Raw genomic sequence first — 24,773 nt, forward strand, 5'->3', positions numbered from 1 at the left:
GGGACCTTGATAAAATGGGGACCTGGATAAAATGGGGACCTTGAAGGGGACCTGGATAAAATGGGGACCTTGAAGGGGACCTGGGTAAAATGGGGACCTGGATAAAATGGGGACCTGGATAAAATGGGGACCTGGGATAAAATGGGGACCTGGATAAAATGGGGACCTGGGATAAAATGGGGACCTGGGATAAAATGGGGACCTGGGTAAAATGGGGACCTGGGTAAAATGGGGACCTGGATAAAATGGGGACCTTGAAAGGGACCTGGATAAAATGGGGACCTTGAAAGGGACCTGGATAAAATGGGGACCTTGAAGGGGACCTGGATAAAATGGGGACCTTGAAGGGGACCTGGATAAAATAGGGACCTGGATAAAATGGGGACCTGGATAAAATGGGGACCTTGAAGGGGAACTGGATGCAATGAAAGTAATCACAAAAGTAAAAACAATATGGGCCAGTTTCCCAGGTCTGTTTTTTAAATGGGCCAGTTTCCCAGGTCTGGTTTTTATATGGGCCAGTTTCCCAGGTCTGGTTTTTATATGGTCTGGTTTTTATATGGGCCAGTTTCCCAGGTCTGGTTTTTATATGGGCCAGTTTCCCAGGTCTGGTTTTTATATGGGCCAGTTTCCCAGGTCTGGTTTTTATATGGGCCAGTTTCCCAGGTCTGGTTGGTGGTGTTCTGGAGATTCCCCAGACATAGGAAGCTTACTTAGCCTGGACTGAAAAGTTGTTTCAATGGAGTTGAGACTCCTCTGTTATTCATTTGGTCTCCTTTTTGTTATTGGCACACACACTGAGCTTTGTTGTTTTTATTACCCTTTACTCACTTAATTACTTTCCTATTGTCGAGAGGTGAACCTGCAAGTAAACATTTCATTGCACTGTGTGCTCAACATGCTGTATATCATGTGTATATGCCAAATAAGCAACCGTGAACCCCCCCCCAACCCTAACCCCCTCACACACTGTCATGTTTGGTGATGAAAAAGTATGTGTTTGCAGAGGAAGGTACTGTGTGTTCAGTATGTCTCCAGTAATCAGTCTGTGATTGATCGAAATCACTGATGATGTCATGTCTGTTTTTGTCACACAAACCCTTCTTTTAACCAGATCCAGGTTGGTTTAGAAAATAACATTTGGATTTAGCGAGGGACTGGATCTGGTTAAATCGTATGATCCTATTGGCTTGTTTGATTTGGGAGTCCATTCATTACTAAACCCAGAATGGCAGTATTAAATGCAGAAAGAATGCCAACAACTTCAAGGCTTGCATGGTGTTAAATGTGTGCTGTTGCTACAGTATTATATTTCCCATTTCCCATATATAGGGCCCTACTGTTGACCAGGGTCCATATATAGGGCCCTACTGTTGACCAGGGTCCATATATAGGGCCCTACTGTTGACCAGGGTCCATATATAGGGCCCTACTGTTGACCAGGGTAGGGTCCATATATAGGGCCCTACTGTTGACCAGGGTCCATATATAGGGCCCTACTGTTGACCAGGGTCCATATATAGGGCCCTACTGTTGACCAGGGTTGGGTCAATTTTTAGGGCTCTACTGTTGACCAGGGTAGGGTCCATATATAGGGCCCTACTGTTGACCAGAGTCCATATATAGGGCCCTACTGTTGACCAGGGTCCATATATAGGGCCCTACTGTTGACCAGGGTCCATATATAGGGCCCTACTGTTGACCAGGGTCCATATATAGGGCTCTACTGTTGACCAGGGTCATATAGAATAGGGGGCCATTTCAGATGCTTCCTGGGTTTTTTTTTACCATCCCATAATACTAGTGCTTCACTCCCAGCAGGTCACCGTGGTAACAGGCTGGTTCTGGAAATCCCCCTCTACTGCGCTGTTATTTCCTTCCTTTAACAATGAGAGCTGAGTCTGTACTGAGTCGGTCCTCTATATGCATAGTCACACTACTGTACTGAGTTGTTCCTCCGTATGCATAGTCACACTACTGTACTGAGTTGTATAGTCCCGCCACTGTACTGAGTTGTTCCTCTATATGCATAGTCACACTACTGTACTGAGTTGTTCCTCTATATGCATAGTCACACTACTGTACTGAGTCGTTCCTCTATATGCATAGTCACACTACTGTACCGAGTTGTTCCTCTATATGCATAGTCACACTACTGTACTGAGTCGTTCCTCTATATGCATAGTCACACTACTGCACTGAGTCGGATAGTCACGCTACTGCACTGAGTCGGATAGTCACGCTACTGCACTGAGTCGGATAGTCACGCTACTGCACTGAGTCGTATAGTCACGCTACTGCACTGAGTCGTATAGTCACGCTACTGCACTGAGTCGTATAGTCACGCTACTGCACTGAGTCGTATAGTCGGGGCAAATCATATTTTCACTTGCATTGATCTCAATGGGAGACTGAACTTTCATGGAAGTTAGGATTCACTCCTTCATTCTTTATAAAATGTTTAGTAGGCAAAAACGGTTCTCAGGTTTTATAAATGTGATTTCAGGTTCTTGAATATAATTTCTAGTAATGGGAGAGATACTACTATAATTGTATTAATAAGCATGTTTTCCATTCCCTCTCCATTTTCGAACTGTTAACATTTTAATTTCATTTCAAATCCATTCCATTTATTGTTTTGCAGAGTCGCCGTCACCTGATGCTCCCCAAAAGACAGCCCAGGTATCTGCTGCTTTCTGCTCTGTTACCCCTCCGTTTACTACATCACTGGCTACGTTTCCATGCACACTAACAATCTGATATTAAACTGATTTATGGCAGTAGGCCGAGTACGACATTAGTCACCTTTTCTCTGCTTATCTTCAATCGGCATACGACGATGCTAAAAAAGTTTTTTTCAATCTTTTATTTATTTAAACAGGAAGGGCTCATTGAGATACAGACAAACAACATGAAAAACTACAAGTAATCTAGTAAAAACCGTAGAATTCACAAGAGTATAACAAAAACATTGACAGGTCAGGAAATCAGTCTCAAGATCATTCATCAGTGATTTAAAAACACCAATCGGGACAAGTTCTTCCAGTTTAAAAGTATTTTGTAAGGTGTTCCAAGACGATGGCGCAGAGGACATAAAAGCCCTTTTACCAAATTCAGTTCGGACATTTGGAACAGTTAGCAGGATAAAGTCCAGCGAACGAAGAGTATCCACCACATTTCTGAACAATACAAATGCCCAAATAAAAAGGTAGTAAACCCAAAATGGCTTTGTAAATAAAAGTATACCAGTGACTGAGCTTACAAGTGACTAGAGAAGGCCAGCCAACCCTGGTATACAAAGTGCAGTGGTGCGTAAGGGTTTTGCAGTTTAAAATAAGTCTCAAAGTGCCACGGTAAAGGGTGTTAATTGATCTCAAACACTGAGCATTCAAATAATGATGCAATTTTTAGGACATGTAAACAGCTTCATCAGAGTTACAGTGGCGTGTTTGATCTGAGCATGTGCCAGCAGAGCCTCCCCCTCACTAGTTCTAACCAACTCAAGTTGGTAGAGTGGTCTGGTTGGTGGTGGAGTGGTCTGGTTGGTGGTGGAGTGGTCTGGTTGGTGGTGGAGTGGTCTGGTTGGTGGTGGAGTGGTCTGGTTGGTGGTGGAGTGGTCTGGTTGGTGGTGGAGTGGTCTGGTTGGTGGTGGAGTGGTCTGGTTGGTGGTGGAGTGGTCTGGTTGGTGGTGGAGTGGTCTGGTTGGTGTTTGATCTGAGCATGTGCCAGCAGAGCCTCCCCCTCACTAGTTCTAACCACACAACTCAAGTTGTAGAGTGGTCTGGTTGGTGTTTGATCTGAGCATGTGCCAGCAGAGCCTCCCCCTCACTAGTTTTTTCTGCATGTATCATAGTCCTATCATGTAGCCTGATTTCAGATGTCGTGTTAACAAGATTATTAGGGAACCGTTCTTCTTGCAACGCATGTAAACGTTTACAAACTATATCAATCTGACTTCACAATAATCATATTGTTGTGTGCATGTAACAATACTCGCAAACAATCCAGTATCACACTAGTTCTAACCACACAACTCAAGTTGAAATGTCAACTAACTCTACCTATGATTATTGAACTAATAACCCTTAGAGTTAATAACACTGTGATAACTGCTGTTAATATTCGACCGTATTAACAACATGACTACCTTCTTCCTGTACATGCATCTTTATGTGCATTTTATATCATCATGGTGTGGCTGGTGACACTTCTGCTTCTTGAAAGTCCAATATCTTGAAAACTTGACTGCTGACATGCAAAACATTTCTAATGAAAACAATGGATTTTTCCCTTCTGTAGGATTACTCATAGAACAGCTAGCCTGGTCCCAGATCGTGTTTTGCATGACCATGGGAGTTGGCTTTTACAGCCCAAACAGATCTGGGATCAGGGTATAGAACAGCACCATGTGATACAGTGCAACTAAAACTCAGACGTTTGTTGTAAGGAAGGAAGTGGTGGACCATTTAGGGACCTGTATTCTGTCCTCTTGGTTAGTGACTGGATGGAGGAGTTAAACGTGTCCATAATCAAGCTACCCCCCTCTCTCTCCTTTTCACATCTTTCTTTTGTCTGTTTCATTTCAAATGTCAATTTTGCCTTTTTATTTTTAACCAAATCTCCCCCCCAATTTTTTTTTTTTTTTTTATAATTTTAAATTCACCTTTCACCCTTTCATCTCAAACCTCCATTTGTCCCCTACAGAAATGTGTTGGAAAAAACAACACTGACATCATATCACTAGCATCTCTAACTTTTTTTTTATGAAGTAGATTTTAAACTTGATATTTATTTGGTAAAGTTTGGTTAAAAACACACACTAGTCTTTGACATTACCTCAACAGTTGTGACTGATTTAATCTTTTGACCTCTGTCAACATAACTGATTTCACTAACTGAATCATCTAATCTAGCCAGATAGTTGGTTATTTCCTGTTCTCTGCTGAGTGCTGACTTTGTTAGTGTTCACATGTGGGTCACATGGGAACTTGACTTCTATCTGACCCTTTTCTTCCTGTATTAGCAAAAAATAAATATTCAGACCTGGGTTCAAATACTTCCACTAGGCTGGATTGTGCTTTGCCTTGCACAAAGGAACCAATGGAAGTTACAATTTACTAACCCTGCCCAAATGGAACTGTAGGCAGGCTAAAGCAAACGCAAAGTATTTGAAAGATGTTGAAACCCAGGTGTGTTGGTTTATTCATGTTGATCTTCTGTAGCAGCAGACTGTGTTGTCATGTAGCCTGTATACTGCAGCACTTTTAGTATTCTCACCTTTCACTCGGAGGCTGAGGTCAACACTGTTCAGTCATTGGGTGCCTGCCAAATGAGTCCTGGTCAAAAGTAGTCCACTATTTCAGGAATAGGGTGCCATTTGGGACTCATTGTTTTCTGATTTTAATAGATGAACACTGTTTTAGTCTGTCAGCTAAATATGAATTGGGTGGAGGGGCCTGGTTGGTGGTGTGGTGGAGGGGCCTGGTGGAGGGGCCTGGTTGGTGGAGTGGTCTGGTTGGCGGTGTGGTGGAGTGGTCTGGTTGGCGGTGAGGTGGAGTGGTCTGGTGGGCGGTGTGGTGGGCGGTGTGGTGGAGTGGTCTGGTTGGCGGTGAGGTGGAGTGGTCTGGTGGGCGGTGTGGTAGAGTGGTCTGGTTAGCGATGTGGTGGAGTGTGGTCTGGTGGAGTGGTCTGGTGGGCGGTGAGGTGGAGTGGTCTGGTCTGGTTGGCGGTGAGGTGGAGTGGTCTGGTTGGCGATGTGGTGGAGTGTGGTCTGGTGGAGTGGTCTGGTGGGCGGTGTGGTGGAGTGGTCTGGTGGGCGGTGTGGTGGAGTGGTCTGGTTGGCGGTGAGGTGGAGTGGTCTGGTGGGCGGTGTGGTGGGCGGTGAGGTGGAGTGGTCTGGTTGGCGGTGAGGTGGAGTGGTCTGGTGGGCGGTGTGGTAGAGTGGTCTGGTTAGCGATGTGGTGGAGTGTGGTCTGGTGGAGTGGTCTGGTGGGCGGTGAGGTGGAGTGGTCTGGTTGGCGGTGAGGTGGAGTGGTCTGGTTGGCGATGTGGTGGAGTGTGGTCTGGTGGAGTGGTCTGGTGGGCGGTGTGGTGGAGTGGTCTGGTGGGCGGAGTGGTCTGGTGGGCGGTGTGGTGGAGTGGTCTGGTGGGCGGTGTGGTGGAGTGGTCTGGTGGGCGGTGTGGTAGAGTGGTCTGGTTGGCGATGTGGTGGAGTGTGGTCTGGTGGAGTGGTCTGGTGGGCGGTGTGGTAGAGTGGTCTGGTTGGCGATGTGGTGGAGTGTGGTCTGGTGGAGTGGTCTGGTGGGCGGTGTGGTGGAGTGGTCTGGTGGGCGGTGTGGTGGAGTGGTCTGGTTGGCGGTCTGGTGGAGTGGTCTGGTTGGTGGAGTGGTCTGGTTGGCGGTGTGGTGGAGTGGTCTGGTGGAGTGGTCTGGTTGGCGGTGTGGTGGAGTGGTCTCGTGGGGTGGTCTGGTTGGCGGTGTGGTGGAGTGGTCTGGTTGGCGGTATGGTGGAGTGGTCTCGTGGTCTGGTTGGCAGTGTGGTGGAGTGGTCTGGTTGGCGGTGTGGTGGAGTGGTCTGGTTGGCGGTGGGATGGAGTGGTCTGGTTGGCGGTGTGGTGGAGTGGTCTGGTTGGTGGAGTGGTCTGGTTGGTGGAGTGGTCTAGTTGGCGGTGTGGTGGAGTGGTCTGGTTGGTGGAGTGGTCTGGTTGGCGGTGTGGTGGAGTGGCCTGGTTGATGGAGTGGTCTGGTTGGCGATGTGGTGGAGTGTGGTCTGGTGGAGTGGTCTGGTGGGCGGTGTGGTGGAGTGGTCTGGTGGGCGGTGTGGTGGAGTGGTCTGGTTGGCGGTGAGGTGGAGTGGTCTGGTGGGCGGTGTGGTGGGCGGTGAGGTGGAGTGGTCTGGTTGGCGGTGAGGTGGAGTGGTCTGGTGGGCGGTGTGGTAGAGTGGTCTGGTTAGCGATGTGGTGGAGTGTGGTCTGGTGGAGTGGTCTGGTGGGCGGTGAGGTGGAGTGGTCTGGTTGGCGGTGAGGTGGAGTGGTCTGGTTGGCGATGTGGTGGAGTGTGGTCTGGTGGAGTGGTCTGGTGGGCGGTGTGGTGGAGTGGTCTGGTGGGCGGAGTGGTCTGGTGGGCGGTGTGGTGGAGTGGTCTGGTGGGCGGTGTGGTGGAGTGGTCTGGTGGGCGGTGTGGTAGAGTGGTCTGGTTGGCGATGTGGTGGAGTGTGGTCTGGTGGAGTGGTCTGGTGGGCGGTGTGGTGGAGTGGTCTGGTTGGCGATGTGGTGGAGTGTGGTCTGGTGGTGTGGTCTGGTGGGCGGTGTGGTAGAGTGGTCTGGTTGGCGATGTGGTGGAGTGTGGTCTGGTGGAGTGGTCTGGTGGGCGGTGTGGTAGAGTGGTCTGGTTGGCGATGTGGTGGAGTGTGGTCTGGTGGAGTGGTCTGGTGGGCGGTGTGGTGGAGTGGTCTGGTGGGCGGTGTGGTGGAGTGGTCTGGTTGGCGGTCTGGTGGAGTGGTCTGGTTGGTGGAGTGGTCTGGTTGGCGGTGTGGTGGAGTGGTCTGGTGGAGTGGTCTGGTTGGCGGTGTGGTGGAGTGGTCTCGTGGGGTGGTCTGGTTGGCGGTGTGGTGGAGTGGCCTGGTTGGCGGTGTGGTGGAGTGGCCTGGTTGGCGGTGTGGTGGAGTGGCCTGGTTGGCGGTGTGGTGGAGTGGTCTGTTTGGCAGTGTGGTGGAGTGGTCTGGTGGAGCGGTCTGGTGGAGTGGTCTGGTTAGCGGTTTGGTGGAGTGGTCTGGTTGGTGGAGTGGTCTGGTTGGCGTTGTGGTGAAGTGGTCTGGTGGAGTGGTCTGGTTGGCGGTGTGGTGGAGTGGCCTGGTTGATGGAGTGGTCTGGTTGGCGGTGTGGTGGAGTGGTCTGGTTGGCGGTGTGGTGGAGTGGCCTGGTTGGCGGTGTGGTGGAGTGGCCTGGTTGGCGGTGTGGTGGAGTGGCCTGGTTGGCGGTGTGGTGGAGTGGCCTGGTTGGCGGTGTGGTGGAGTGGTCTGGTTGGCAGTGTGGTGGAGTGGTCTGGTGGAGCGGTCTGGTCTGGTTGGCGGTCTGGTGGAGTGGTCTGGTTGGTGGTGTGGTGGAGTGGTCTGGTGGAGTGGTCTGGTTGGCGGTATGGTGGAGTGGTCTCGTGGGGTGGTCTGGTTGGCGGTGTGGTGGAGTGGTCTGGTTGGCGGTATGGTGTAGTGGTCTCGTGGTCTGGTTGGCGGTGTGGTGGAGTGGTCTGGTTGGCGGTGTGGTGGAGTGGGCTTGTTTGGCGGTGTGGTCGAGTGGTCTGGTTGGCGGTGTGGTGGAGTGGTCTGGTTGGCGGTGTGGTGGAGTGGTCTGGTTGGCGGTGTGGTGGAGTGGTCTGGTTGGTGGAGTGGTCTGGTTGGTGGAGTGGTCTAGTTGGCGGTGTGGTGGAGTGGAGTGGTCTGGTTGGCGGTGTGGTGGAGTGGCCTGGTTGATGGAGTGGTCTGGTTGGCGGTGTGGTGGACTGGTCTGGTTGGCGGTGTGGTGGAGTGGCCTGGTTGGCGGTGTGGTGGAGTGGCCTGGTTGGCGGTGTGGTGGAGTGGCCTGGTTGGCGGTGTGGTGGAGTGGCCTGGTTGGCGGTGTGGTGGAGTGGTCTGGTTGGCGGTGTGGTGGAGTGGCCTGGTTGGCGGTCTGGTGGAGTGGTCTGGTGGAGTAGTCTGGTTGGTGGTGTGGTCTGGTGGAGGAGCCTGGTGGAGTGGTGTGGTGGAGCGGTCTGGTTGGCAGTGTGGTGGAGTGGTCTGGTGGAGCGGTCTGGTGGAGTGGTCTGGTTAGCGGTTTGGTGGAGTGGTCTGGTGGGCGGTCTGGTGGAGTGGTCTGGTTGGCGGTGTGGTCTGGAGGAGTGGTGTGGTGGAGTGGTCTGGTGAGCGGTCTGGTGGAGTGGTCTGGTGAGCGGTCTGGTGGAGTGGTCTGGTGGAGTGGTCTGGTGGAGTGGTGTGGTGGGGTGGTCTGGTGGAGTGGAGTGGTCTGGTTGGCGGTGTGGTCTGGTTGGCGGTGTGGTCTGGTGGAGTGGTCTGGTTGGCGGCCTGGTGGAGCGGCCTGGTGGAGCGGCCTGGAGGAGCGGTGTGGTTGGCGGTCTGGTGGAGTGGTCTGGTTGGCGGTGTGGTGGAGTGGTCTGGTGGAGGGAACTAGTGGAGTGGTCTGTCTGGTTGGCGGTGTGGTGGAGTGGTCTGGTTGGCGGTGTGGTGGAGTGGTCTGGTTGGCGGTGTGGTGGAGTGGTCTGGTTGGCGGTGTGGTGGAGTGGTCTGGTTGGTGGAGTGGCCTGGTTGGCGGTGTGGTGGAGTGGCCTGGTTGGCGGTGTGGTGGAGTGGTCTGGTTGGCGGTGTGGTGGAGTGGTCTGGTTGGCGGTGTGGTGGAGTGGCCTGGTTGGCGGTGTGGTGGAGTGGCCTGGTTGGCGGTGTGGTGGAGTGGTCTGGTTGGCGGTGTGGTGGAGTGGCCTGGTTGGCGGTCTGGTGGAGTGGTCTGGTGGAGTAGTCTGGTTGGTGGTGTGGTCTGGTGGAGGAGCCTGGTGGAGTGGTGTGGTGGAGCGGTCTGGTTGGCAGTGTGGTGGAGTGGTCTGGTGGAGCGGTCTGGTGGAGTGGTCTGGTTAGCGGTTTGGTGGAGTGGTCTGGTGGGCGGTCTGGTGGAGTGGTCTGGTTGGCGGTGTGGTCTGGAGGAGTGGTGTGGTGGAGTGGTCTGGTGAGCGGTCTGGTGGAGTGGTCTGGTGAGCGGTCTGGTGGAGTGGTCTGGTGGAGTGGTCTGGTGGAGTGGTGTGGTGGGGTGGTCTGGTGGAGTGGAGTGGTCTGGTTGGCGGTGTGGTCTGGTTGGCGGTGTGGTCTGGTGGAGTGGTCTGGTTGGCGGCCTGGTGGAGCGGCCTGGTGGAGCGGCCTGGAGGAGCGGTGTGGTTGGCGGTCTGGTGGAGTGGTCTGGTTGGCGGTGTGGTGGAGTGGTCTGGTGGAGGGAACTAGTGGAGTGGTCTGTCTGGTTGGCGGTGTGGTGGAGTGGTCTGGTTGGCGGTGTGGTGGAGTGGTCTGGTTGGCGGTGTGGTGGAGTGGTCTGGTTGGCGGTGTGGTGGAGTGGTCTGGTTGGTGGAGTGGCCTGGTTGGCGGTGTGGTGGAGTGGCCTGGTTGGCGGTGTGGTGGAGTGGTCTGGTTGGCGGTGTGGTGGAGTGGTCTGGTTGGCGGTGTGGTGGAGTGGTCTGGTGGAGTGGTCTGGTTGGTGGAGTGGTCTGGTGGAGGGAACTAGTGGAGTGGTCTGGTTGGTGGTGTGGTGGAGTGGTCTGGTTGGCGGTGTGGTGGAGTGGTCTGGTTGGCAGTGTGGTGGAGTGGTCTGGTTGGCAGTGTGGTGGAGTGGTCTGGTTGGTGGTGTGGTGTGGTGGAGTGGTCTGGTTGGTGGTGTGGTGTGGTGGAGCGGTGTGTTTGGCGGTCTGGTGGAGTGGTCTGGTTGGCGGTGTGGTGGAGTGGTCTGGTGGAGGGAACTAGTGGAGTGGTCTGGTTGGTGGTGTGGTGGAGTGGTCTGGTTGGTGGTGTGGTGTGGTGGAGTGGTCTGGTTGGCGGTGTGGTGGAGTGGTCTGGTGGGGAGGGAAGTAGTGGAGTGGTCTGGTTGGTGGTGTGGTGTGGTGGAGTGGTCTGGTTGGCAGTGTGGTGGAGTGGTCTGGTTGGCAGTGTGGTGGAGTGGTCTGGTTGGTGGTGTGGTGGAGTGGTCTGGTTGGCGGTGTGGTGGAGTGGTCTGGTTGGCGGTGTGGTGGAGTGGTCTGGTTGAGTGGTCTTGTTGGCAGTGTGGTGGAGTGGTCTGGTTGGCGGTGTGGTGGAGTGGTCTGGTTGGCGGTGTGGTGGAGTGGTCTGGTTTGCAGTGTGGTGGAGTGGTCTGGTTGGCAGTGTGGTGGAGTGGTCTGGTTGGTGGTGTGGTGTGGTGGAGTGGTCTGGTTGGTGGTGTGGTGTGGTGGAGTGGTCTGGTTGGTGGAGTGGACTGGTGGAGTGGTCTGGTTGGTGGTGTGGTGTGGTGGAGTGGTCAGGTTGGTGGAGTGGACTGGTGGAGTGGACTGGTCTGGTGGAGTTGTATGGTTGGCGGTGTGGTGGAGTGGTCTGGTTGGAGTGGTCTGGTGGAGGGGCCTGGTGGAGGGAACTAGTGGAGTGGTCTGGTTGGCGGAATGGCCTGGTGGAGTGGTCTGGTTGGCGGAGTGGTGTGGTGGAGTGGTCTGGCGGAGTGGTCTGGCAGAGTGGTCTGGTGGAGTGGTCTGGTTGGCGGATTGGTGGAGTTGTCTGGTTGGCGGTGTGGTGGAGTTGTCTGGTTGGCGGTGTGGTGGAGTGGTCTGGTTGGCGGTGTGGTGGAGTGGTCTGGTTGGCGGTGTGGTGGAGTGGTCTGGTTGGCGGTGTGGTGGTGTGGTCTGGTTGGCGGTGTGGTGGTGTGGTCTGGTTGGCGGTGTGGTGGAGTGGTCTGGTTGGCGGGGCCAGGTGGAGTGGTCTGGTGAAGTGATCTGGTTGACGGTGTGGTGGAGTGGTCTGGTTGGTGGAGTGGTCTGGTTGGCGGGGCTTGGTGGATTGGTCTGGTTGGTGGGGTCTGGTGGAGTGGTCTGGTTGGCGGTGGATTGGTCTGGTTGGTGGAGTGGTCTGGTTGGCGGTGTGGTGGAGTGGTCTGCTTGGTGGTGTGGTGAAGGGGCCTGGTGGAGTGGTCTGGTTGGTGGAGTGGTCTGGTTGGCGGTGTGGTAGAGTGGTCTGGTTGGTGGAGTGGTCTGGTGGAGTGGTCTGGTGGAGTGGTCTGGTGGAGTGGTCTGGTGGAGTGGTCTAGTGAAGTGGTCTGGTTGGTGGTGGAGTGGTTTGGTTGGTGGTGGAGTGGTTTGGTTGGTGGTGGAGTGGTTTGGTTGGTGGTGGAGTGGTTTGGTTGGTGGTGGAGTGGTTTGGTTGGTGGTGGAGTGGTCTGGTTGGTGGTGGAGTGGTCTGGTTGGTGGTGGAGGGGCCTGGTTGGTTGTCTGGTTGGTGGTGGAGGGGTCTGGTTGGTGGTGGAGTGGTCTGGTTGGTGGTGGAGTGCAGTTATCTCGTCAGTTGCAGTTCTGTGTCTAGTCACTGTGGCAGTTTTGACTGGACGTGGGACTTTGTCTGCTCTCCTTCTCCTTTCTCCAGGGAAATGTTCAACTTTTATTTACTTCGTCTTTCTGTCATCCCCGTTAACGTCTTTCTGTCCTCGCGTTAACGTCTTTCACTCTTTTCTTCTTCATATCTCTTGATTATTTTTGGTGAACTGCAATCAAAGAACAATGTGATTTATCCTCCTGTCATTTCAAGTTGACACATTAGGCTAATGTAAAGACATTCTAACGGCCATGTTGCCTGTGTTTCAGGTGTAGAGCCATGTGACACGGCCAGGACACCAGAAGGAATGCTGTGTTCAGAGGATCGTTGGAATAGCTCTGCCAGTGGGCTATGTTCACTGGCCACCAACCGCTGTGACATTGGAACACAGACCACCACCTCACCACAACACCTGGAGGAATGTATCAGTCTGTCTCCATCTCAGACCCCGAGCTGCAGAGCCACAGCTAGCCTCTCCTCTCATAGACCGAGAGAGGACCCGAAGAGAGGATCATCATCATCCTCACACTTTAAGATGCACAAGAGGAAAGAGGGGAAAGGCAAGAAGAAGAAGAAGAAGAGCTTCCCCAAACCTCTGTTTGTAGGGACGAGGGTTCGCACGGTGTTGGAGGGTGGTGGGAACACAGAGCAGGGTGGAGACTGGAGCATTCTAAAGAACACTGTTAATCAGGAGGAGGAGGAAAGGAATGGCCGGCTGGTGTGGAGCAGTGACAATGCAGGCAGTGACTCTGACAGGAGGGATGGAAAGAGTGATGGAGAGAAAAGGGGAAAGGGGGATGGAGAGCGGAATGGAGGCAATAAGCTGGAGGAAGAGGAGGAGCCACCAGCCACACCCCTGCTGGAGGAGGAGGAGGAGGAGTCTAACTCCTGGACGTGCCCTTTGACCTCAGACGAGCTGTCTTCGTCTCCTAGCAACAGGGATCGAGCCTCCACACTATTGTCCGTGCCGTCCTACAAGACCCCATCCTCAGGTTCAGCCTGGTCCCAGGGCCTCAGGACGAAGAGCCAGTCAGGGATGATCCTCAAGTTGAGGAAGGTGTTGTTTCCTGAGGGACGTAAAGGACAACAGACGCGATACCAGGCTGTCTCTGTCTCAGACACTGAACTGCGCCGACACAGTCAGCCTCCTCTCTCAGACAGCCAGCCTCTCCTCTCAGAGACAGAGGATGGGGAGTCCAGGAGAAAGAGGGACAGGGAGGGGGACAGAGGAGAGGCCAGGGAAAGAACCAGGGATGGATGTCTTTCCAGGAGGATGTCCTCCAAGCTCCCCCAGCGAGGGCTGCATTTCGGGGGCTTCTCTTCTACCCTGCGCCACCTCACCACCTTCTCATCCTTCAGCCGACTGCCCTCCTCTCTGTCCTCCTCCCTGCGCCGCTCCGTCATGAAGATCAAGTACTGCCCCTTCTTGTCTGCCTGCCACAGCTCTGACCACCGTCGGCGCCGCTGGATCCTTCGCTCCGCCGTGCAGCGCGCCCGCTCCGTCATGAAGATCTACTACCCAGACCTGGTGGGGAGACGGATACAACACCTCTACGAGGAGGGGGACGGGACGGAGGTGTGGTACAGGGGTCTGGTGGTGCAGGTACATGAGCCACACCCTAACCCCCTGAAGACTGTGTTCCAGGTGAAATATGACTCTGAACCAGAGTGGCAGTACTACTTGGAGCTGCTCATAGACTATAAGAAGGGTTGGCTAAAAATAGAGGACTGAGACAGGACTGAAGGCTAACTGGGCGTTTTGTCTTGTTTGGTTTTTGAAGAATGGCTGGCTTGAAGAAGAGTGAATCCTGGTGAAACACAATTTTTCCTGTGTGTGTGTGTGTGTTTTCACTGGTTTGTGTGTTTTGACTGTGTTGTTTTTCAACAGTTTGATATGTGTATCGGTGCTTTTCTCTGGGCCACTTTGTTTTTGCATCGCCTGGTGCCCCGGGTGGGTGGAGATTTCACTTTAGGACCAATGGAATGGTCTACAATATGCAACTTCCACCCCACCCTGTTCACCGGACGACGCAAAACAAACTCGTCCAATGATCCTCAAGTTGGTCTTTGCTAGTTTGTTGTTAAACTGTCAGCTGCCGGCTGCCTCCCAAAGGAATGCTGTTGGACAGGATGGAGATTATTTTTTACTTAAGACAGACCGATTGGTTAAACTGTGCTCCTTGCAACATGGAAACATAAATCTACCACCCATTATGTTAAATTGTTTGTATTTATTCATCCTATCAGTTAACTGTAATTGTCTCCGGTTCACAAAATAATATTGTTAGACAAGATTTAGGCAGTTTTAATGAATCTTTCCTCCGGAAAAATGTCTAACAGTCTTAATTTATGTTAAGCTAGTAAGGCCATCACAGATGGCATCTCAAATGGCACCCTATTCCTTATATAGTGCACTAATTTAGACCCAAACGGCACCCTATTCCCTATATAGTGCACTATTTTAGACCCAAATGGCACCCTATTCCCTATATAGTGCACTAATTTAGACCCAAATGGCACCCTATTCCCTATATAGTGCACTAATTTAGACCCAAATGGCACCCTATTCCCTATATAGTGCACTATTTTGGACCCAAATGGCACCCTATTCCCTATATAGTGCACTGTTTTAGACCCAAATGGCACCCTATTACAAACAAAAAACTACATTAAGTTTTAAAAGGCGTTGGTCTAAATCCAAAAAAGAAAGGAAGTTGACATGAGCACCACCATGCCTAACCCCGTACCTAACACCATCCCTAACCCCGTACCTAACACCACCCCTAACCCCGTACCTAACCCCGTACCTAACCCCGTACCTATCCCCCCTACCTAACACCACCCCTAACCCCTAACCCCGTACCTAACACCATCCCTAACCCCTAACCCCGTACCTATCCCCCGTACCTATCCCCCGTACCTAACACCATCCCTAACCCCGTACCTAACACCATCCCTAACACCATCCCTAACCCCGTACCTAACACCATGCCTAACCCCGTACCTAACACCATCCCTAACACCATCCCTAACCCCGTACCTAACACCATGCCTAACCCCGTACCTAACACCATCCCTAACCCCGTACCTAACACCATCCCTAACCCCGTACCTAACACCATGCCTAACCCCGTACCTAACACCATCCCTAACCCCGTACCTAACACCATGCCTAACACCATCCCTAACCCCGTACCTAACACCATCCCTAACCCCTAACCTATCCCCCGTACCTATCCCCCGTACCTAACACCATCCTTAACCCCGTACCTAACACCATCCCTAACCCCGTACCTATCCCCCCTACCTAACACCATTCCTAACCTCGTACCTATCCCCCGTACCTATCCCCCCTACCTAACACCATCCCTAACCCCTAACCCCGTACCTATCCCCCCTACCTAACACCATCCCTAACCCCTAACCCCGTACCTATCCCCCGTACCTATCCCCCCTACCTAACACCATCCCTAACCTCGTACCTATCCCCCCTACCTAACACCATCCCTAACCCCTAACCCCGTACCTATCCCCCCTACCTAACACCATCCCTAACCCCGTACCTATCCCCCCTACCTAACACCATCCCTGACCCCTAACCCCGTACCTATCCCCCCTACCTAACACCATCCCTAACCCCTAACCCCGTACCTATCCCCGTACCTATCCCCCCCTACCTAACACCATCCCTAACCCCGTACCTATCCCCCGCTACCTAACACCACCCCTAACCCCGTACCTATCCCCGTACCTATCCCCCCTACCTAACACCATCCCTAACCCCGTACCTTTCCCCCCTACCTAACACCATCCCTAAACCCGTACCTATCCCCCCTACCTAACACCATCCCTAACCCCGTACCTATCCCCCGTAACTATCCCCCCTACCTAACACCACCCCTAACCCCGTACCTAACACCACCCCTAACCCCATACCTAACACCACCCCTAACCCCGTACCTAACACCACCCCTAACCCCGTACCTATCCACCCTACCTATCACCATCCCTAACCCCGTACCTATCCCCCCTACCTAACACCACCCCTAACCCCGTACCTAACACCACCCCTAACCCCGTACCTAACACCACCCCTAACCCTGTACCTAACACCACCCCTAACCCCGTACCTATCCCCCCCTACCTAACACCGTACCTATCCCCCCTACCTAACACCATCCCTAACCCCCTACCTATCCCCCCCTATCCCCCGTACCTAACACCATCCCTAACCCCGTACCTAACACCATCCCTAACCCCCTACCTAACACCATCCCTAACCCCCTACCTAACACCATCCCTATCCCCCTACCCCCGTACCTATCCCCCCTACCTAACACCATCCCTAACCCCGTACCTAACCCCGTACCTAACCCCGTACCTAACACCATCCCTAACACCATCCCTAACCCCCTACCTAATGTAACATTATAACTTTAAACCGCCCCCTCGCCCATACCCGGGTGCGAACCAGGGACCCTCTGCACACATCAACAACAGTCACCCACAAAGCATCATTACCCATCACTCCACAAAAGCCGCGGCCCTTGCAGAGCAAGGGGAACCACTACTTCAAGGTCTCAAAGTAAGTGACGTCACCGATTGAAACGCTGTTTAGCGCGCACCACCGCTAACTAGCTAGCCGTTTCACATCCGTTACACTAACACCATCCCTAACCCCGTACCTAACACCACCCCTAACCCCGTACCTATCCCCCGTCCCCACCATGCCTATTCCCCCACCATGCCTATTCCCCCACCATGCCTATTCCCCCACCATGCCTATTCCCCCACCATGCCTATTCCCCCACCATGCCTATTCCCCCACCATGCCTATTCCCCCACCATGCCTATTTCCCCACCATGCCTATTCCCCCACCATGCCTATTCCCCCACCATGCCTATTTCCCCCACCATGCCTATTCCCCCACCATGCCTATTCCCCCAACATGCCTATTCCCCCACCATGCCTATTCCCCCAACATGCCTATTCCCCCACCATGCCTATTCCTCCACCATGCCTATTTCCCCAACATGCCTATTCCCCCACCATGCCTATTCCCCCACCATGCCTATTCCCCCACCATGCTCTACCAGGGTTTCCAGCACCCAGCTTTGACCTACTACTGGAGCTATGTTGGTATTGTACTTCAGACTATGTGTAGGCAGGTTGCTAGGGATTCAAACCTTCTCAAACAGCCTCATTCATACTGTTAGAGGGGCTTCCGCAATAATGTGATTTGTACCACATACAAGGTAAAGTATTGGGTTCTTCACACACCACAGTAAGACATCATCCCATTACGAAAACTTTTCAAGGTGTTTTATTAAATGAAATCCAGCTTTGCTTTTATATTTACAAGACCATCAGACTTGATGTTTTGTCTTGTAGTAATGTGTTTGGCTGCCTGTATTTTAGGAAAACATGAATCATAAGATCCTTTGTTGGTCAGTACGTACCAACATAACAGCAGGTGGGGGTGGGTTGGGACACAGCAGCTCCGAGCCCGTCTGCATTCATGATTTCTATAACTGGTAGCCAACCGGTGAAATATTGAATTAAACTCAGAACCACTTGTGTTTCAAACATGGTCCTGTTTTATCAATTGCTGTGCTGATCAATGGACAGTTATTGACTTCCTGTCAAAATAATGTGTAGCTTAAAGTTAAGTTTGTACATGTACTGACATGTTTTTTTTTGCAATGAAGATGTTGACGTACCAATATTACACATTTACAAATGATTTATTTACATAATTTTAATAGCAGGACACTGTACAATCTATTATTCCTCTAAAGAGTATGAATCCAGCTGTTTGAGAAGGTTTGAATCCTAAGCAACCTGCCTACACATAGTTTGAAGAACAATACCAACATCATACTTTCGGAATGCACGGTATAGTTTAAAACCCCTTGACTTTTTCCACATGTAGGTATGTTACAGCCTTATTCTAAAATGGATTCAATAAAACATGTTCCTCATCAATCTACACACAATAAATACCCTGTAAACCAGTCAGGATTGAGGGGGAGATGAATGGAGCAAAGTACAGAGAGCTCCTTGATGAAAACCTGCTCCAAAGCGCTCAGGACCTCAAACTGGGGGCGAAGGTTCACCTTCCAACAGCACAACGACCCTAAGCACACAGCCAAGACAATGCAGGAGTGGCTTCGGGACAAGTCTCTGAATGTCCTTGAGTGGCACAGCCAGATTACGGATTCTCTGGAGAGACCTGAAAATAGCTGTACAGTGACGCTCCACATCCAACCTGACAAGAGATTGGGAGAAACTCCCCAAATACAGATGTGTCAAGCTTGTAGCATCATACCCAAGAAGACTCAAGGCTGTAATTGCAGCCAAAGGTGCTTCAACAAAGTTCTGAGTAAAGGGTCTGAATACTTATGTAAATGTGATTTTTTTTTTTCTTTGCAAACATTTCTCAAAACCTGTTTTTGCTTTGTCATTATAGGGTATTGTGTGTAGATTGAGGAATACAAATAATTTAATCAATTTTAGAATAAGGTTGTAACAAAATGTGGAAAAAGTCAAGGGGTCTGAATACTTCCCGAATTCACTTTATATACAAAAGTACGTGGACACCCCTTCAAATTAGTGGATCTGGCTATTTCAGCCACATCAGTTGCTGACAGGTGTATAAAATCGAGCACACCGCCATGCAATCTCCATAGACAAACATTGGCAGTATAATGGCCTTACTGGAGAGATCCGTGACTCCGTGACAATGCCCCTGTGCACCAAACGAAGTTCATACAGAAATGTTTTGTCGAGATCGGTGTGGAAGAACTTGACTGGCCTGCACAGTCAACCCCATCGAACACCTTTGGGATGAATTGAAAAGCTGAACACGAGCCAGGCCTACTCGCCCAACATTAGTACCCGACCTCACTAATGCTCTTGTGGCTGAATGGAAGCAAGTCACCGCAGCAATAATCCAACATCTAGTGGAAAGCCTTCCCAGAAGAGTGGAGGCTGTTATAGCAGCAATGTTCCTACATCTAGTGGAAAGCCTTCCCAGAAGAGTGGGGGCTGTTATAGCAGCAATGTTCCTACATCTAGTGGAAAGCCTTCCCAGAAGAGTGGGGGCTGTTATAGCAGCAATGTTCCTACATCTAGTGGAAAGCCTTCCCAGAAGAGTGGGGGCTGTTATAGCAGCAATGTTCCTACATCTAGTGGAAAGCCTTCCCAGAAGAGTGGAGGCTGTTATAGCAGCAATGTTCCTACATCTAGTGGAAAGCCTTCCCAGAAGAATGGAGGCTGTTATAGCAGCAAAGGGAGGACCAACTCCATATGAATGAGTTTGGAATGAGATGTAGTGTAGCTAACCTAACATTACCTAAAAATGAAACGAAAGCAATCCAATGTTATTTGTTGCCTAGACTTTACTGCAAATGAGAAAGAACAATACACTAACATTGCAGTTAGCCATGATAGTCTTTATAATAGAACGCTTGTGACCACATAAATATTGCATTTGGGGAAAAAAACATCTTAAAGTAGAAATATAATTAAACAAACAGGCATTCTATTGTTGCTCTATTATAGTGGCCACTATAGTAGACATCAATCAAGTGCACAAGGCTACATGTGTGCAAAAATAACGTTCACTGAGTTAAAATATATATATATATATATAATCCCCCCCTCAATCACACACACAGGTGTTACTGTCAAGTTCAACACAACAAAAACTATCTTTGGGCTACACTGCACATAATACACTTTCTGCCTGTGGACATCTGTTCTACAATGTGCCAGCAAAAGTGAGAAAGAGGGAAAGTGTGTGGTGTTTCTTTCACCTCTATAGTGGCATCCAGTTTAAACCAGGTCCAGCTACAGCTACACTTGATCCCTGAATCCACTTGTTTAACAAGCAACGCCTCATTTTCACCTCATTCTATCATTCTGAAAATTAACCACATACTGTAGAGGGGGACATATAGTGGTTAGTTTGTTAGCTAGTTAACATTTCACACAGGTCCAGTAAGCAACTAACTCGTTATAACTTGAACGGCAAGGAGTCGTATACCAGTTAATACTATAGCGAATTGGTTAGGTTACTAATGTTAGCTAGCTAACGTTACAACATCAGATGAGCTAACGTTAACTCTGACTTTATTAGCCAGCTAATTTTCACACCATAAACTCAATTATGTGATCAGATGAGTAGGCTAATGTTGCTCAACATTACTCTGGCTAGCTAACGGAGAATCCGATCCAGCTAGCAAGATACTTAACAATGCTAATACTTGTTCCACCACACTTTCTCCCGCAGCTCAAACTTTCCAAATGCCAGTTGTTTTTCGATTACAGCTCATGAAGTACGCTTCATCACCTTCACCTTCTCACCACCGTCTCCGTGGTCAGGCTTCTCACCTAACGTCACCTCTTCATTATCGTTCAGGGGACGCGCTGCTGTAACTGCCTTTCCAGTCTTTCCAGAACGCGCAATGATGCTGTGACTAGCACATTGATTGTCTCTTCTCTCTTCAGTCACTTGCTGCGTTGCACTCTGCCTACAGCCAGTAGTGATCTTTTCTCATCGGATCCACACGAATCACGTAGGTCACCTATTTTGGATTCAAAATGGCAAATTTCTCCGAAAGGTGACTAGTTTGCATCCCTGAACAGGATAATGACCCAGCACACCTCCATGCTGTGTAAGGGCTATATGACCAAGAAGGAGAGTGATGGAGTGCTGCATCAGATGATTTGGCCACAATCACCCGACCTCAACCCAATTGAGATGGTTTGGTTTGAGTTGGACTCCTTCAAGACTGTTGGAAAAGCATTCCAGGTGAAGCTGGTTGAGAGAATGCCAAGCGTGTGCAAAGCTGTCATCAAGGCAAATGGAGGCTACATTGAATAATCTCAAATTTATTTTGATTTGTTTAACACTTTTTTGGTTACTACATGATTCCATATGTGGTATTTCATAGTTTGATGTCTTCACTATTATTCTACAATGTAGAAAATAGTAAAAAATAATTAAAAACCCTTGAATGAGTAGGTACGTCCAAACTTTTGACTGGTTCTGTAAGTATTCGACCCGTTACTCAATATTTTGTTGATGCGCCTTTCGCAGCGATTACAGCCTTCTTGGGTATGACGGTACAAGCTTGGCCCAAGTCCTGCCACAAGCAACCAAACTTGTCCACATTATATACTATGTAAATAAGAAATAAACAATATGTAGAAAACTATTAAAGGGCCAATGTTGTCAAAAATGTGATAATCCTGTGTTTTTATATGTTTTCACACTGAGGATGGAATAATACTGTGAAAATGATAATGCCCCATTGAACAGTAAGGTTCAATTGTTACCCAGAAAACCACTGCATTGGACCTTTTAAATGTTTTTTTTTTGTGTGTGGGGGGGGGGGGGGGGGGGGGTGCTTCAACCACATGAATGTAGCTGCTTTACGGTCACTGAATGTAAAGTTGAAATGTTGACAAGTAGCCAGCATACAGACATGGTTCCCTATCTAGTGCCCTAGCTCTGGTCTAAAGTAGTGCAGCACCCTATTCCCTATCTAGTGCCCTAGCTCTGGTCTAAAGTAGTGCAGCACCCTATTCCCTATCTATGGTCTAAAGTAGTGCACTACATAAGGGATAGGGTTCCATTTGGGAACTAACGCTAACCCTGCTGCTCCAGTTTCAACTGTTCTGCCTGCGGCTATGGAACCCTGACCTGTTCACCGGACGTGCTACCTGTCCCAAACCTGCTGTTTCCAACTCTCTAGAGACAGCAGGAGAGGTAGAGATACTCTCAATGATCGGCTATGAAAAGCCAACTGACATTTACTCCTGAGGTTCTGACTTGCTGCACCCTCAACAACTACTGTGATTATTATTATTTGACCATGCTGGTCATTTATGAACATTTGAACATCTTGGCCATGTTCTGTTATCTCTACCCGGCACAGCCAGAAGAGGACTGGCCACCCCTCATAGCCTGGTTCCTCTCTAGGTTTCTTCCTAGGTTTTGGCCTTTCTAGGGAGTTTTTCCTAGCCACCGTGCTTCTACACCTGCATTGCTTGCTGTTTGGGGTTTTAGGCTGGGTTTCTGTACAGCACTTTGAGATATCAGCTGATGTAAGAGGGGCTATATAAATACATTTCATTTGAAGAGCCTGTAGGCTAGAGCACATTGGCCTTATGATCAGTCTCATAGACAGCTATAGCCACAGACACAGTGCTGCAAGACAGCCTTAACAAAATGGCACTTCTTACTGAAGAGAAATGCATTCAAATCCAAACATCACCAGTTTGCCACATGGGCAGGGGAACAAAAGAAGCCATTGAAAACACCTTACATTCAATTGAAGTCACAACTACACTGAACAAAAATAGAAATTATTGCATGTTGAGTTTTATAAGATTTTACTGAGTTGCAGTTCATATAAGGATATCAGTCAATTTTTTAAAAATCAATTAGGACCTAATCTATAGATTTCGCATAACTGGGAATACAGACATGCATCTGTTGGTCACAAATACCTTGAAAAAAAATAATTGGGGGAGTGGATCAGAAAACCAGTCAGTATCTGGTGTGACCACCATTTGCCTCATGCAGCGTGACACATCTCCTTCGTATAGAGTTGATCAGGCGGTTGATTGTGGCCTGTGGAATGTTGTCCCACTCCTTAATGGCTGTGCGAAGGTGATGGATATTGTCAGGAACTGGAACACGCTATCTTACACATCGATCCAGAGCATTCCAAACATGTCTGGTGAGTATGCAGGCCATGGCAGAATTGGCACATTTTCAGCTTCCAGGAACTTTGTACAGATCTCTGCGATATTATCATGCTGAAACATGAGGTGATGGTGGTGGATGAATGGCACGACAATCAGGATCTTGTCACGGTATCTCTATGCATTCAAATTGCCATAAATAAAACACAGTTGTGTTTGTTGCCCATAGCTTATTCCTGCCCATACCATAACCCCACTGCTTCATGGGGCACTCTGTTCACAAAGTTGACATCAGCAAACCGCCCCCACACAACGCCATACACGTGGTCTGCGGTTGTGAGGCCAGTTGGATGTACTGCCAAATTCTCTAAAATTATGTTTGAGGCGACTTATGGTAATGAAATTAATATTAAATTATCTGGGAACAGCTCTGGTGGACATTCCTACAGTCAGAATGATAATTGCACGCTCCCTCAAAGCTTGAGACATCTGTGGCATTGTGTTGTGTGACAAAACTGCACATTTTAGAGTGCCAATTTATTGTACCAAGCAGAAGGTGCACCTGTGTAATGATCATGCTGATCATACTAACAGGGATGTCAACTAATTAGTGCTCAACACTTGAGAGACAGAAGCTTTTTGTGCGTGTGGATCTTTATTCTAGCTCATGAGACAATCAGGAGCATGTTTCACATCTCCATATGCTAGACTAGTATTCATTCATTTCTTAATTATTTCAACAAATAAGAAGCATTTTGGGTTGAGGTCCTATCAACTCCAACTGTCTGGGGAAAAAATCATCAATTTGGTGTCTTCTGACTCTTGACTGAAGATGTTCTGGCTCTATGTGCAGCAGCTATACCTTATCCAACCTATTAGTTCCACCACCCACACATGCAATGACATCTCCTGGTTTCAATGATGTTTCTAGAGACAATATCTCTCTCTTCATCACTCAATACCTAGGTTTACCTCCACTGTATTCACATCCTACCATACCTTTGTCTGTACATTATACCTTGATGCTATTTTATCGCCCCCAGAAACCTCCTTTTACTCTCTGTTCCAGACGTTCTAGACGACCAATTCTTATTGCTTTTAGCCGCACCCTTATTCTACTCCTCCTATGTTCCTCTGGCGATGTAGAGGTGAATCCAGGCCCTGCAGTGCCTAGCTCCACTCCTATTCCCCAGGCGCTCTCTTTTGACGACTTCTGTAACCGTAATAGCCTTGGTTTCATGCATGTTAACATTAGAAGCCTCCTCCCTAAGTTTGTTCTATTCACTGCTTTAGCACACTCTGCCAACCAGGATGTTCTAGCTGTGTCTGAATCCTGGCTTAGGAAGACCACCAAAAATTCAGACATTTTAATTCCAAACTACAACATTTTCAGACAAGATAGAACTGCCAAAGGGGGCGGTGTTGCAATCTACTGCAAAGATAGCCTGCAGAGTTCTGTCCTACTATCCAGGTCTGTACCCAAACAATTTGAACTTCTACTTTTAAAAATCCACCTCTCTAAAAACAAGTCTCTCACCGTTGCCGCCTGCTATAGACCACCCTCTGCCCCCAGCTGTACTCTGGACACCATATGTGAACTGATTGCCCCCCATCTATCTTCAGAGCTCGTGCTGCTAGGCGACCTAAACTGGAACATGCTTAACACCCCAGCCATCCTACAATCTAAACTTGATGCCCTCAATCTCACACAAATTATCAATGAACCTACCAGGTACCTCCCCAAAGCCTTAAACACGGGCACCCTCATAGATATCATCCTAACCAACTTGCCCTCTAAATACACCTCTGCTGTCTTCAACCAAGATCTCAGCGATCACTGCCTCATTGCCTGCATCCGTAATGGGTCAGCGGTCAAACGACCTCCACTCATCACTGTAAAACGCTCCCTGAAACACTTCAGCGAGCAGGCCTTTCTAATCGACCTGGCCGGGGTATCCTGGAAGGATATTGATCTCATCCC

At 50.0% G+C, this 24,773-nt stretch overlaps 1 protein-coding gene across 4 annotated transcripts in view; it reads left to right on the forward strand.

Annotated features, from left to right (window-relative positions):
* The window catches only part of prmt2ip (PRMT2 interacting protein), a 44,463-nt gene extending 30,058 nt beyond the window's left edge, over positions 1–14,405 (forward strand). For 2 of the 4 annotated variants that reach the window (XM_090214763.1, XM_090214762.1), the window contains exons 4-5: positions 2,645–2,682; positions 12,345–14,289. In XM_090214763.1, the coding sequence (XP_090070889.1) occupies positions 2,645–2,682; positions 12,345–12,350 (44 nt within the window). In that variant the 3' untranslated portion in view covers positions 12,351–14,289. Of the gene's footprint in view, positions 1–2,644; positions 2,683–12,344 lie in introns of all 4 variants that reach the window. The other 2 variants (XM_036934567.2, XM_090214757.1) reach the window with 1 other exon arrangement.
* The last annotated feature ends 10,368 nt before the right edge of the window (positions 14,406–24,773 follow it).

The sequence above is a fragment of the Oncorhynchus mykiss genome, chromosome 2 (genome assembly GCF_057628025.1).
Source record: "Oncorhynchus mykiss isolate SJ-2025 chromosome 2, ASM5762802v1, whole genome shotgun sequence".
In the NCBI taxonomy this organism is placed as follows: Eukaryota; Metazoa; Chordata; class Actinopteri; order Salmoniformes; family Salmonidae; genus Oncorhynchus; species Oncorhynchus mykiss.